The following is a 15,923-nucleotide window of genomic DNA, read 5'->3' as shown; positions in this document are numbered from 1 at the left end:
CAGCAGATTATCTGGCAGTAAATGCCAAAATGGAAATGCAGTTATGATTTCATTATGTTTGGTCTGGTATGATACATACCAAATAGTAGATTCCTTAAAATAAACTTGACAACGGCATTATTAATCATTAGACAGTAATCAAATGGCATTATATCTTCACAGATTAAAATTTAACATAACATATGGTTCCAGAGAGATAACAGACAATAGTCACAGTGGTGTCCAATATAATTCCCTGCATTGTGAAACACTTACTGCTAGCCTGCCAGGTCAGACTGTGATGGATAGACCCAGCTTAGGCCAGAGGGGTGCGGGAGTTAGTGTCTGAGCCTGCTGGTGGGTGTTTTAAGGGATGATTAAAGAGATGGAGATGAGAGGAAGCATTTTCCATGAGAAGACCCATGTTGTCTGGGGAGCTTGTGTGTGTGTGTGTGTGTGTGTGTGTGTAGGAGGAAGAGGAAAGGGTTTTTCTTATTGTGGAGTTGGCAAATAGAAGTACTATATGTAGGAGTTCTGTGATTTGCCATTATAATTAAGAGATGTGTTATAGCCTCCTGACCAGCTCAACAGGTTTACAGCTCTCAACCATCTGCATATGCTCGGTGCCACTGGTTTCAATCCCAGTCCTAAAGAACCCCTTGTCCTGTACATTTTACATGAACCAGCACAGCTGACTCAACTGACCAACTACTTATTCCGCTGCCGTGTCATTAGAAGAACACATGCTAGTTCACAGCTAAAACTGACACAAACCAAACTGCCGCTTTTAAAAACAAGGCTCTACAAAATATGCAGTAGTTTTGTTTCAGACACATGTAAAGCGCTGCGCCTTTGTGCCTAGCCATATATATGTTTATAGGCCCTGTTAAAGACTGTGTCTATTTACATATACTGTGTTATACAATACACATGGTGGTTTTTGGATGGTGTTTCCATTAGAGCAGTTGCTCATAACTTTCTCAGGTACATGCTTATCAGATAATTTAGTCTCCTCTGTAGTTTTGGAACAATTTTGTATGAAACCTTGAAAAGGGCTGCTTGAGTGCAGGATCGTTTTTTACAAAATGTATTGCAGCATTTTCAAAAGGGAATAGCTTGGTCAGAGATGTGAATAAAAAGCTATCAAAGAGAATTCATGCTGAGGATCAGTGTGGCTTTTACACAGGGACCACTATATTTGAAAGATTGTGAAAACTGTTCAGAGAGAGCAAAAGCAAAAAAGAAGATATGTTGTATGTGCATGTGTATTTTGTATGAATTTCTAATGAACTGGTTAAGTAATCAATCAGTTTGATTATTGATTTTGTTCATTGTTATGGAAAAGTAAAGAAATTGGACAGTGCAATAGAGAAAGAAATGAATGGAAAGCAAGGCTTATCCATTACCTTTCTTTCTGCATGTCTTATAAAGGACAGATCTGTTAGTCATCATGATTTGTACCTGTACATCAGCCAGCCCTGGTACTTCTAACACACTTTGCACATTTTTGCTGAGGTTGGTAGAGATTAGCATGCAGCCATGCTCCAATTATAAATAGCAGGTCAGTGTTGATCCACCAAACCAAACATTAATTATGCTCATTTATAGATAATGGGAAGCACACAGAGAGAACACAATCCAAAAGATGTACTCTCAGCAATCAGACACTACTGCAATCCTAAGCCACTTTCTTTTTGGTGTGTGTGTGTGTGTGTGTGCAAGTGTGTGTGTGCAAGTGTGTGTGTGCGTGTGTGTGTGTGTGTGTGTGTGTGTGTGTGTGTGTGTGTGTGCGCGAGTGTGTGTGCATATGTGTGTGTGTGTGTGTGTGTGTGTGTGTGTGTGTGTGTGTGTGTGTGTGTGTGTGTGAGTGAGTGGCTGGGTGGGTGTGCATGTGGGTGTGTACGAGTGGGTGTGGGTACGTGCGAGTGTACGCACAAAACATTATACCGTTCAGTACTTTGATGAATGTGTAATTCTTGGTACCAGCTTGTTATTTTCTTCTTTCCATGTTAAAAATAAGTGAACCTCTAACATCCTGCTCCCATACACCATACTATGAAGGCAAATGCCAAGGGATCATGAGGCTCTAATGAGCTCTTGTGATATAGGAAAGGAAAAAGTGCCTCACTGAAACATAAGAAGTGGTGTAGTAGTCTGTGGGAGTTTTTCTTTCTTTTCCTTCTGTCATTTAATTAATCTCCACTCATAGCTGCACTGAGGTGTTTAAGCAATTAGCTTTGTTCTAACCTTGACACATTAGTGACTAACTTCACTGCTTGTGATCCTCATCATCTTTAATGAAAAGCTGAGATGTGGGCCTTGAGATCAATGTACATCTAGTCAAGATAAAAGGGTGACTGGCTTTACAGCTCGACCCTTTGATGTTTTATGTCATTTTGAGGTTTGGCTATCAGCTACTCTGCTCTGGAAAATATAAAATCTAATATTTTCCTTCTGTCATTTTCAGCCAACGGAGAATTTCCTCCTGTGGCCCCTCCGGTTCCCAAGAGCACCACACAGCTAGGATACGAGACCACTGCCCCGCCAGATGATATCTCAGGTGCCTTGCCTTTCCTTCCTACAGTTTCTGAGTGTAAGTTCCATCCTCCTCTTTAAGGTATTGATATCTTCATAAGAATATATTGGCCTATCTGTAAGAAATCTATCAATAATCTAAAGTGGCTCACTTAGTGACACTAAGACATCAATGAAAGGGTGATGGTTCGTGTCTAGCATGTGATCCCTTCAATTTTACTACAATTGAACATGATCAAGGGAGTTCCCTCATGAAGGCTTCAGGACTACTCTACAACAAAAAGGGGTTTTGATAGCATATAGCAATAGCCAGAATCATGGTTTTATTCAATATCATCAGTGAAAGAACAAGAAAAATATAGTGAGTTGGCCTTGTAGAGCTCTAAAAAAACAAAACAAAACAAAACAAAACAACAAAAAAAAAAAACAGAAAAAGAAAAACTTTTGGCAGCACCCACCTCAACTTTTCCCCCGCGGCGATCTTGTGTGATGCAGTATTTTGTGCTTTTATTCATATTTGAATATACCAGTGCAGTCTTTATGAAATTACACAGACTTCAGAATGTGTAATTCAGAGTCTATTATAGACAATTCAGTCTGAACATATTGTATATTTGACTTGCATGGGTGAGCTCAGTATTTTTACGGGGCTGATTTGAATTCCCTCTAAGAGACTGCAATTGTCATTCACACACTCATACACACATGCAAAGGTAGAGGGGGAGAGAGAGAGAGAGAGAGAGAGAGAGAGAGAGAGAGGGAGAGACAGAGAGTTGTACAGAAGAAAAATAAATTGTGCCATCTGCTGGATACTGTGGTGTCCAGATGATAATAGAAGGCTTTCATTTCAGGATTAAATGGTTTGTAAAGGCCAGTTAGAGCCACTAAAACACAGCACCTCGGCCTGAAGGTCAAAGCTAGATTTGAAATGGAAATTCTCCCACATTTACCCTTTTTTAAAGGTCAGCACAAAATCCTTGATGGTTAAGTGTATTACTCCATTCTGGCAATGTAACACAGCAGCATTTCCAGAAGCCATGATAATTAAGGAAACCAGCTTGGTGAGGAGAATTATGTTTTGGCAATGGTATATGGGCCAATCCAGATCCTATTCAGGTAATGCCATATCTGGAGACAGTAACTATGGAGACTGTTTCTATGCTAGTTGTAATTTTGTGATCTTATTAGTCATACATATTGTGCTTGCAGCAAGGACCCATAAGTTTATTCTGACAGTCTTTTCCAATGAGATTGCGACTGCAAACTGTCTGAAAGAGCCGATAATCTGCCGTTTGATAAGAGTCTTTGAGAAAACCACACACCAAAGCCCCAAAGCTCTAATTAGATGCAGGCATTGTAGGCAAACTAAAAAGCACTGCATTCACCTCACTAAATGTTTTACTAAAATGTTTCAGCCACCCACACATGTTCACAGCTGTGTACCAATCTGTAAATAACTCATTCAGGGGAACAAAAAAAAAGAAAAAGTATAACTTTGAAATCCAATGCCTTGCTCATTGCACTCAGAGAAAGAATACGACAAAAATGTTGTGCATGAGATTCAGAAAAAATAAAGAAATTAATTAATACAAAATAGATCAAAACAAATTGCTGTGATGTTGTGTGATTCAAGGACATACCAGACGCATTGTCTTTCTCCTTTGGTGTAATAGTATAAAATCTTACTTGTCTGTTTATGGGTCACGTCAGGAGCAGAACTCTTTTGCAAAGCTAGTTTTCATTAAACTACCAATAAATAAAGAACTGCAAATATTTAAGTCAAGGGAAGAATAAAAAAAGAAAAAGAGAAAAACAGAACTCCCTTCCCTCTGAGAACAGTTGTATTACATGTATGAGTGACATACTAATGGATAATGTTTTAAAGATACCAAATGAATTTGAAAAGAAAAAAAAAATCACAAGTACACTCCCATTCACAGACATAGACACTCACTAAAAAGCAACTCGTCTTATACTTTGATATTTATCTGTGCTCTGTTTGATTGAGCTGATGGTTGCCTTAATCAGACTGGGTTGTTTTGATAACTGCAGAGCTTGAACTCCATCCGAGATTTGTTTTGCATTAACTATCATTTGTAAACCTTTCTTTTCCCACAAACCTCTAACTCCACACAATCAGATAGGAACATCTCAGAGTCCATTTCTCCCCTTCCACAAACACACGCATGCACGCGGGCACACACACGCACACACGCACGCACACACACACGCACGCACGCGCACACACACACACACACACACACACACACGCACACGCACACACACACGCAGACAACTAAAAAAGGTTCGTCCTTCTTTTCTTTCTACTGTCAGCCCCTCTCTCAATAAGCCCTTTCTCTTTTCTTCATTCATTAAGGTTCTTTCTTTCTTTCTTTCTTTCTTTCTTTCTTTCTTTCTTTCTTTCTTTCTTTCCTCCTTCCATCTCAATCTGATTCTTTATCGATTTCCTCTTTGGCACCTTTGCATTCTTTCTTAGCCTGATGAAATCTGGCCAAATGGTGGTGTCTTGCTTGTGCTGACTCACACAAAGGTTTGTGGCGAACAGGCCTACGCTCGATCACTTCTGTCTTCTTTTTTCGTCCGTGTGATTGCTCGTTCTTTTGAGAAAAAGAAAGGCTTTGATCCCTCATGATGAGCTAAACCATCTGATAGGTTGAAAAAAGCTGACTAATCAGATGTGACCAATCAGAACATGAGACAACAGGACGAAAGGCATCTGAGCTGCTTTCAAACAGAATTACTGAAATTTCTTTGACATCCGCACTTTTGATAGCTTCTTTTTTTTCTGGCATTTATATAACTGATGTTATTTACCTCAGAGATCAGTATGGTCCTTGTTCACAAACCACAGAAAACAGTGAAGTTTTCTATCTTACATAGCACTGACTGTGATACACATGTGATAGAAGTTGCTGTCTCTGACCATGAGGGTCAGTCTTACCCTACATCATGCACATTATCATAACACTTTTGAAGGTTGTCTGACTTGCTCTGAATAGATGACTGTATGAACCCTGGGGGAAAAAATCATTCAATCGTTTAGGCTTGTGCATTTTTTGCAGGAGTGATGCCCTGTGTTTTTACACAACTGCAGCAGACTGCATTAGTGCATTAGTGAAAAATATACTTCTCCATGGTTTTAGTGCATCAGTCCTCTGACAATCATCACTGTTTTTTTTTTTTTTTTCCTAGAAACGCAAGCCTCAATTATAACAGTAAAAGAAACTACTTCTTCTCTTCTTTAGGATAACCTGTGGCATCCATGTGATATACACTCAGAAATCTCTGGTTATGTCAGTTATGTTTATGAGCTGAACTTGGAACGCCAATGCCATTCCTCCTAATAGAGGATGATTGTTTAAGAGACACTGCAGCAAATAACCTCCTTGCTATACAGGGGAGAGGACAGCAACAAACATTATCGGGAAATCCATGTTCACTCACTTTATACCAAGTTGCAGAGAAACCCTGTCAGAGACCACAAGTTTTTAGGTGTTTAGCTTGATTCAGAAAACTAACATTACATAACTGACTGATAATATTATTTCATATACTTTTCAACATTAAGAAATCCATTCTTTTCAAAATTTCATATATTTTTTTTTGGATGTCAGGGCTCAGTAGTATAGTAAATCAGTCATGATGTTGCCTCCCAGAAAAGAAAAAGCTACATAAACTACATAGCTACCATCCAGCATCCAGGTACTAAACCAGGAAAGGAAGAAGAGAAGAGATCTGTGCCACAACTTTCTGTCCAAACAGTGTAATAGTAAGAAACAGCCAATAACTGTCCTCAGTGTCCTGTGGTGTAGTTCCTCAGATGAGTCTTTTTCTCTCTTTTTCCTTTTGGAAATAACTTAATCAAAGCCCATTTGAGAAAAAAAGGAGACTGAAAAACAATTTACCTTCTTAAAGTGGTAAAATACTCAACAAGTCAAGGAGAAAACCAGCCAGAAATTCCACAATGTTATCCAAGCTCACACCATTTAACGAAGCCCAAGTGGTAATAGCCCCACCTTGCACTTGCCAGAGCACTGATAAGTGTATTGTGTGTTGCAGTGGCTTGAAGCCCAAGACAAGTTTCCCTGCGTGACAATAAAGTATACCTTAACCTTAACCTTAACCCTCCACAATTCAGGAGGCCAGGTGCTGTCTAGACAAGATGCCCCTCTATAACAAACAAAAAAGGTTGTCTGACTCTCTGTGACCTGTTCAGTGTACCACTAGGAGCTCTTCAAAACACCAACTGGACATGGAGTGTGCAGACTGGCTGTTTCGACTGAATACTGGGGGTTGAAAGGCTTTGAGTATCAAAGGCCTTGCTTCAAAAGACCTGGAGAGCATTTTGGACTGTAATGCAGGGCTGGGAAAGAGCGAGACTACAGGGTTACACTCTCCAAATTTCAAATATGACGTATATATCTAGAGGGAAGGAGGCTCACTAATACACATTTGGCAGATATAATGGGAAGGGGAAAGCGTGTTTTTTAGAGGGAGAAATATAATGCTCGAACTGGCCACAGGATCAAAGGTAGGACCAGTGAGTGCATCCAGAACAGCTCTTAAAGTCCCAAGCGGGGAGATTGAAGGGCTCGCTCTTAATGAAACCACCTCGCACCTCTACGCCACTGACAGGAAAAAGGATGCGGCCCAATGGCCTGAATGTGTCTCTCTGAAATTGTAGCTAAATAGCCCTTAAGAGCAGACTCACCTGTCACAGAAACACAGAGGGAAGAACTGCAGAATAGAAGTGTTGCACTGCTTGCCATGGCTTTGTCTTTGTCTGTTTTATCTGATTTTTTCCCCCACCTATTCTTATATCGTATCTACTCTACTCTCAGCCAATTTCTCCTTGCAAAAAACCTTGATTTAAGATGATGATATGTGTCTGGGATAAATGCGACTAAGTCTGTTTTTGTTCATTAGTAGCCCAGAATAGGATTAAATGAAAGGGGAATGATAGGTCAAATGATGGGCAAACAAGAGAAAAGCAAGACTGAGTGGGTAACATTCAAACAGTGGATTTCCTCTAATCTCCTCATGATCTTTTCAGTCCTTCATCTATCAGAATAGTGAAATTATGAGAAAACCTAACAGAAACAAAATATATTTCACCTCACTATGTACTGTTCTCAGAGCATTTTCACAGTTCATATTTATCTGCCCTAATAAGAGCTGTGCTTAATAGGCTGAATGAACTTGTCGTATGAAACGTTAAAGAATGTGATTTGACTGTTGCCTTTTACATTCAAGACTTCTGTTGACTTTTGATCATGTCGGCTCTTATTAGCCTCTTGATATGTCCGAAGAAAAGGCAAAAAGCCTTAATTTTAGAGAAAATTCTAAATTCATTGAAGTTAACAGATGTTAGCAGTATGATATGTCTTTGCTTCTTTGCAAAAATTGCTATTTCGATTTTATTTAAAAAAAAAAAAAAGAAAGAAAGAAAAGAAAAAGAAAAAATGATGGGAAGAACCCTCTGACAAGAAAAATTGTTCTAAGATAAAAGGGCTCTGAAAGAGGGCTCTGATTACTGAGAAAAGCAAGGAAAAAAGGATCTCATTACTTGCAAAGTTTCTAAGTCACTTTTAATAGTAGAAAAAGGAATATGGGAAATAAAGTTTTAGACTCTGGCTTATCGTTAGCACTGATGGCATTCTTGGTCAGCAAACGGAAAACCAAATCTTTCTTGGCCCTGTTTTCTCTCTCTCTCTTACTCTCTCTCTCTCTTACACTCAGCTGTGCAGTAGTTAAATGGTAGTACTGAGGTAACACCAGTAAAACTAATAGAGATTGGTAAAATCTGAACACTGTGTATGTATGTGTGTGTGTGTGTGTGTGTGTGTGCGTGAGAGAAAGAGGTGGGGGGGGGGGGAGATTTGTGTCCCTATCCCAGAAGGTCTTATTAGACCAGGACCCTCGGGAACACGTCTTAATAAAAAGTTGGAAAAAGCCAAAAGATTGATTGAGCTGTGTAAGACATATATATTGTTTAGTCTGCTAAGTGTATGGCCCCAAAGTGAGAAGGCGAGAGAGAGAAGGGGAGGGTAGAGAACTCATTTAGATTGCTGTGGCTGTTGTGTCTTAAGATGACTTAGAAGTGCAAGCCCTCAATTGTCTAAGGCACCTAAATGAGATCAGAGTCCGTGTGATAGGATTTTTTTAAGGGTGCGTGTATGGTACAACTTGTCATCTATGGTTTAAAAAAAATACCCGCCTTCTCTGTTGGGATCTGGAAAAGAAATAAAATATAATTCAAACATTTTTTACTCGCCGTGTCCCTTTGACCCAGAGACAATAATGTGTTTTTACAAGAGGGAAAAAACCCCCCAAAAAAACAGTTTAGTATTTATGCATCAAAGCCTCTGGATTATGAACGCAATTATTATTGAATGAGACTGACACTGGCTTTTGTACCATGAGCTAAAGCACTGATTTTTGTATATTATATAAACAATTGTGTTTAGTGCTTAAAAGTTCATATAACTTTGAACTGCGCCCATTGTTTAACAAAAAAATATGCTTATCATAGAGAATTGTGAGTACTCATTTGAAAAGAAAGCACACATCATTTGAATCTTGTGTAAAAACAATGACCTGCTGAGAATCCAGAAAGCAGAACTGGGACAGAATGGTTCATAGACTACAGATCAGAGTGGTGAGGAGGGTTTGTTGTCGTGGATATTGGCACTGTGCCCAGGATCCCAGAACTACTGCCTAGCGTTTTAACAAGCCAATGCAGCGATCTGAGTGCTGGAGAGATCTGGACACTTTTTGATTGTTAACATACCAGGTGTGCAGCCACATCTAGGAGGTGTCGCAGCTGCCAGCAGTCTAACTGGCAGGGAAATCATCCAGTCTGGCAAACAGTCATTTTTTGGGTTAGTAGCTGATATGCAGAAAGCGGTCAAGAATGGCTGGATGCTCCTGCTGTTGTAGAGGAGATGACAGGTTCTGGGTCTTTTGAGATTCTTGGCTTTGTAGGAGTCACGGACCGTCGATGGGGTGGGCTGTGTCAATGGAAATAGAGTGGAGGGGGTTGGGGTAGGGGGTTTTGCCAGCAGGGACATCAGTTCTGTCTTGTCTGTAAATGCTGATGGACCTTTTTCTATTATTTGTCGTTGTAGCAGCTGTCTACTTTGCACGTTGGAAAGAGGCATATAGCAAAGCCATACCAGTCCTTTTTCACAGGAACATTTGTATTTAGGTTTTATGGGTACCAGATCAGACAGGAATTTTAGTCAGCTGCTTATGGCACCTCTTTGTAATTCAGCGCATATATCAATGCAGTATCCCTTTCTCCTCATCCCCAGAAGTCCAGTAACATCAGCATTGTGAATGCAGTCTCTCTGACTGGGCCTCGGTTTTTACATTCAGGGTTTAGCTTGGTGATGCACTGCATCATGTGCCCATCTGACAGAACTAATCTCCTCTCTCTAATCACAGACCAGACAACTCCCATCAGCCCTGGCTTGCACACAGAATTACTCCTGTAATGAGGAATGATGTTTGTCTCCAGCCATTCACACTACAGTGCAACATATGGACTTTGCTCTGCTTGAGAGTTGTAGGCATTTTGCAGGGCTGTAAGAAAAAGAAAGGAAAAAAAAAAAAAAAACTCCAGCAGAATGATTGTCAAAAAACATCTCAGGACACTTTCTACCCATTTTTTCTGTGTTTTTTCATAAACAGAAACATTACAGTGTGCAATCCAGAAGTGTATCAGAGTATATTGATTTTAAAACTCTGTGCGTGTGTGTGTGCACGTGTATGTGTGTGTGTGTGTGTGCGTGTGCAGCTCCAAAGTGGATGTTTCACACCTGTGGGGCAGCAGGACCAAAAGGGCCAACCCCAAGGCAGTGCAGCAGCTCCTACCGTAACAGTAATGTGAACGTTACTGTAGGCACAGAGGAACCATTCAAGGGAATTCAGATGTGGAGGATCCCAGAAACTGGAATATACAGGTAAGAGAGAACACACACACACACACACACCCATGCAGTCTTCCGTGCATTCACACAATTCTATTCATGTAACTTAACATGAAGAGTCATAAAAAGCTACAAATGGAAATGTGTTTCCCAGCTTGATGTATTACAAAAAAAGGTGTTGTTTTAAGTGATAAGGGTACTTATGATTAAAATGACTTGAAATGACTAGGATGGCCCAGAAAATCGACAATTACAACAAAAAGTTCTAGTCAGGTCATAAGCTCTTGAAAATAATCGAATGGACAAGACAACATGCCTTTTATATTTCCATCTTAAATATACCTCAGGTGACATGGTAGCAAAAACAGAGTGTCAAGTATGGAATGAAATTATCTGAGAAGATCTTACATTAGAGATGCTCTCTGTGTATGTGTGGTGCAGGATCACAGCCTACGGAGCGGCTGGGGGTCGTAGTGTTCTGGCTGTGGACCGATCCCATGGAGTTTACATCACGGGGGACTTTTTACTGCAGAAGGATGAGCTTCTCTACATCTTGGTTGGCCAACAAGGAGAGAATGCCTGCGCAAATGTTAGCTCACTCAGTCATTCCCAATCTAACACGCCACATTACCTTTGAGTGCTCTCTCGTGAAGCCTTTAGGACTACTCTACAAAAAAATAGGCTTTGGTAGCTTGTAACAGTGGCCAGAATCATGCTTTTTTTTCAATCTTATTGAGAGAGAACTAGGAAAGTGTCTTGAATTGGCCTTGTAAGGCGCTAAAAAAACAACAACAAAAAAAACAACAACCCAGACAAACAGAAGGGAAAAAAAACACTCTTAAGTGCCTGGGGTGAATTAGGCATGTCAGAAACTACTACTGTTAAATCCAAACATCCCAGCTTACATGCTGAGTTTTGAGATTTATGCATTTTATCAGTTCAAGCCAGTAAACTTCACAAATGAATTGTTAAAAACCTCTACCAGTACTTTAGCTATTGTCCTGTTCCAATTTGAGATTTATTTATTACTTCATTATTGACTTGATGAGAACATACTGGCAAGGATCTTAGACTTTTTTTTTTTTATACAAAATCCAGGTCTTTGTCATAGCTTTGCAATAGATCGAAAATCACGCAATAGATTTTCAGAGTTTGATTTTAGTTTCGGACTGTGTTGTCAGGATCAATGGAAGTTACACTGTCCAGGGTTTGTGCCTGGCCACAGACTCCAGCCTGGATAAAAAAATAATCAGCTAGAATACAACGTCAAGGCCAAGACACTGCAAATGCAAACAATACTATGGCGCTCATATTACTGTTGAATGCAATATACAAAAGCTGCACACAGTTGTCTCTGCAGTTGTCCATGTTATGTAATTACTGTTTAACACACCAGGATTACATTGTTAACTGAGTGATTGTTTGCCTACAGTTATGGTTATGTTGTCTTGTAGACTGTTCCAGAACTGGAGCGAATCTGTCAAGCACAAAGACCTCCTAACAACAAGACTCAGATCAAAGGTGGAGGTGGTGGTGGTGGAGGAGGAGCCACCTATGTCTTTAAGGTAAAACCATCATGACACTTCACAGGTGGGAAAACAGATAGACAGAACGGGTAAATTGGTGGATGGAGGGATGGATGGATGGATGGATGGATGGACAACAGAGAGAATACAAGCCGAGAGATGTTTTTTTTTTGGCACAAAACACATTACTATGATTAATGTTGTCATGTACTGGCAAGAAATTATGACTAAAATACACCACACAGTCACATGCACACATTCACAAACACACACACACACACACACACACACACACACACACACACACACACACACACAAACCCCTCTGAAAATGATATGGTTGGTTGTCACATTTACAGGTGGAGAAAGGTGTCCACATCCCACTGCTCATCGCGGCAGGTGGTGGGGGACGGGGCTACAGTAGCATGATAGACAACCAAGAGGAGGTAATGGATGACCCTAGTGTTCCAGGACTCAACGGGAAATCAGGAGCAGCAGGTGAGCCTGAAACTGCACTTATTTATCTATTTACTTTTGTACATTTTATAACTGGATTTTAACCCCAGTTTGGAGTGGCCAGTTACCCATGACCTCAAAGGTCACTCCTCCTATGGCAGCCACCTCACTCTAGACGGGTTAAGCTAACGTGGGTTTCCTCTGACACATGTGGAGTCGGTAATGGCACCTTTTCATGCGAGCTGTTCACCATGACTGTGTGATATAGCACACTTGACAGAAGACACTGTTGTTAAGGTAATACTCACAACCCTGGAATCACCCAACCGTCACCGACCACCAGCAGACAGAGAGAAGGATTTGGACCCTTGCCAACCAATCTTTTTGACCATGCTTGCATGGCCAGTTGCATTCATATGCTAGCTTGTATACGTAGTTATTTATTTGTCGAATAATTGATTGAACAATAAATGATTAAGCCTGATGACTTTATTTTATTTAGGCCTAGCAGCCAAAACCAAAGCACTCTAGAGCAAACATAAGCCAACAGAGGAATACAAGTCCACATAGCACCTAGCAAGGTTAGAGTTTAGCATAGCAAGGCTGGATCCCCCACCCCTCCAAGAAACGCATTAGCATGTGTACTACCTGCATCATGTTAACTGATTCATACTCCTGTCAGCAGCTCTTGTACAAATGAATGTGGTATAAATATGGGTTGTGTGATATGAATGCCGTTAGATGGAACTAGTAAAATACTTAAGCGTTCTCTGTCAATGTCAGCGTTATGGTTATTTTCAAGGCCTGCATGTCTATGCTGAAGAGAAGCATGGAACATAAGCGTGTGTGTATAGTGTATATTTCCACGTGCCTGTGTGTGTGTGTGTGTGTGAGAGAGAGAGAGAGAGAGAGTACTGTGTGAGCAGGATCTGTGAACTGAAACAAAACATCTATTGAGCAGGAAGCAGGTTTATAAGCAAAACGAGTTAGAAGAGAGCTAAGTAACATATCACGTTAGTGCATGTGCTGTTGTGCATTGTCTGCACAAAGAGTATGCTATTGTGTTTTGGACTCTGTTGATGCCCTCCTGACATGCACATAGCACGTATTTGATTAAAAATCAGTATCTCAAAGGTCAGCTGCCTTCAGTATGTTCCTGCAACTTAAAGCCTGAGGAACAGTCCAGTGTTTTAGTTTTTTAGACCGATTTTCTCATTTATTCTGAAACAATACATTCCTAAAAGCAGATGTCTTTTGCTGTTGTATTTATGCTTGTATTTATTTATATGAATATATGTGTCTGTATGAACATATAAATGTGGGTACAGATATGCTGTAGGACATGGTGATGAACATGGTATTTGAATGTGAGATGCATTGAGTCTTCTGGGTGGTGGTACAGTGTCCTGGCCAGTGTAATAGGTATAGACAGAATTAAATGTATTACATGTGTGAGGGATTGCTTTGCCAGTGTAGTTGTATTTTAAACAGTGTGTCTGTTAGAAAGACACCTTTTACACACACACACATACACACACACACACACAAATCCACAGAGGGAAAGAGAGAGAGAGAGAGAGATGTTTTTAACACATTTCTATCTTCTGCTTGACTGGAGAGACAAGATACTCCTCTGCCTCTATTATTTTTAACATATTTCAATATCTATAAATCACTCCTTTTGAGGCCATGCTGCTTGACAAAACATAATATATTGATTAATATTTTCACTGATACATTGGAGCTTGCCTTAGGCATTCTCTCTCTTTCTCTCTCTCTCTCTCTCTCTCTCTCTCTCTCTCTCTCTGTAGGAGCTCAGTGTTTGAACTGAGCTTGAAAAATCCACTTCATCTCCAGTGTTAGTGAAATTGGGTTCTTTGGATAGATCTACTTGTTTAAGTAGTTCGTGCTTTCCAGAAGAGTTGGGAAAAATAGGCCACGGATGGCGTGTAGAATAATTGGGCAGGATTTATTGCACGCGTTAGTGCTGACCTGCTTTTGGGAGCAGATGAGACAAGAGGCTAGACAACCTGACGAGTCTGTCATATCCCTACTCGTCACTGTCTGGATTTGTTTTGACTTGCCCTTCCAATTTTCCTGTCTTTGTATGAATGAGTGGCGGCCTCCCTTTTTTCAATTTACACAAACAAGCAAAAAGAGGAAAATCGATCAAATGCCTGACCCGTATGTTGTTGAGCAGGGCCGTGTTTGTATTGTAAATTTGGCGTATGGCTGGGAATTTAACATGTAACGCTGACAAAAATATATCAATAATGTCTGTTTTTCACTGTCTTCAAGGGGGAGGTGGTGGCTGGAATGATAGAGCCCCTGTCGCTCAGGGTGGGAAACCCCTTATTTTGGGTGGCCAAGGTGGGCAACCATGTAAATCAGGCTGGAACACTCGAGGGGGCTTTGGAGGTGGAGGTGGAGGCTGCATCAGTGGAGGGGGTGGGGGTGGCTACAGAGGTAAACATGTGTTGTTTTTACTATGTTTTCTGCGTGTTTAAAATTAGTCCAAAATTAGAGAATACATCTACTATATATTTGTTACATTCTTTACACCATGTTATTTTTCCTCAGTGCTCTAGTATGTATTACATAACTTTGGAATAATTTGCATTTCATTGCTTTTGATGACATTACAACACATTGCATCACTTCTCTGTTCTCCTCCTTGTCTCTAGGAGGAAGCACCCCTTTAAATGATGACCCTAAGCAGAACGGAGAAGATGGATCATCTTTTATCAGCTCAGATGGTAAAATATACCTGGAACCACTAAAAGGTAACTAAAGACATCGATAGAGACTTGAATACATGCTTTGATGTGTAACGTATTCCATACAACTCCACTGGGCATCAAAATGTTGCTCTGCAGCGTTAACTCAGTTATTGCCACACTCAAAACCCCTTGTCCCTTTTATGTGTCTTTGATCTACAGCTGTTATTTAAGTGATAGGTGAGTAGCAATACTTGGCGTAATAGAGCTGAACTACTGTTCAATTGTCTAATCTTTCCAGCCTCTAAACCAGTCCAGTTCCAAAGAATGATCAGACTATTGCTGGGGTAGTGCATTTCAGGACAACTGAAATAGATGACATTTAACAGTCTCTAGTTAAGCAGCTGAGACACGGATACTGATATGTGATTCTCAAACCTCCTCATATGTGAGGCCTAACATCTCTGGTCCTGTGGAAAGGCATTTAGCCTCAATGGGAACATGTTTGTGTCTGTGTGTTGTGTTCAGGTATGGAAGGCAATGGAGAGGTGATCATTCACCCTGTACAGAACTGCAGTCACTGTGAGTCAGGGGAGTGCCATGAGACTGGTGATAGCATCGTCTGCTACTGCGATAATGACCTCGTATTGGACACAGATGGAGTTTCCTGCGTTAACTCCACAGGTATGTTGACACAGCACAGTCAAAACAGAATGTGTTAGAACTGAGGTGACATTTAAAATGATTTATTTACTTCA

At 40.4% G+C, this 15,923-nt stretch overlaps 1 protein-coding gene across 1 annotated transcript in view; it reads left to right on the top strand.

Moving 5' to 3' along the window:
• The window catches only part of alk (ALK receptor tyrosine kinase), a 252,098-nt gene that overhangs the window by 224,608 nt on the left and 11,567 nt on the right, over positions 1–15,923 (top strand). The window contains exons 12-19 of the mRNA XM_030786739.1: positions 2,447–2,572; positions 10,334–10,499; positions 10,908–11,055; positions 11,921–12,031; positions 12,352–12,490; positions 14,747–14,914; positions 15,133–15,231; positions 15,694–15,849. Coding sequence (XP_030642599.1) covers positions 2,447–2,572; positions 10,334–10,499; positions 10,908–11,055; positions 11,921–12,031; positions 12,352–12,490; positions 14,747–14,914; positions 15,133–15,231; positions 15,694–15,849 — 1,113 coding nt within the window. The remainder of the gene's footprint in view (positions 1–2,446; positions 2,573–10,333; positions 10,500–10,907; positions 11,056–11,920; positions 12,032–12,351; positions 12,491–14,746; positions 14,915–15,132; positions 15,232–15,693; positions 15,850–15,923) is intronic.

Source organism: Chanos chanos, chromosome 10 (assembly GCF_902362185.1).
Source record: "Chanos chanos chromosome 10, fChaCha1.1, whole genome shotgun sequence".
Taxonomy (NCBI): domain Eukaryota; kingdom Metazoa; phylum Chordata; class Actinopteri; order Gonorynchiformes; family Chanidae; genus Chanos; species Chanos chanos.
This window is presented reverse-complemented; position numbering and strand designations above follow the sequence as displayed.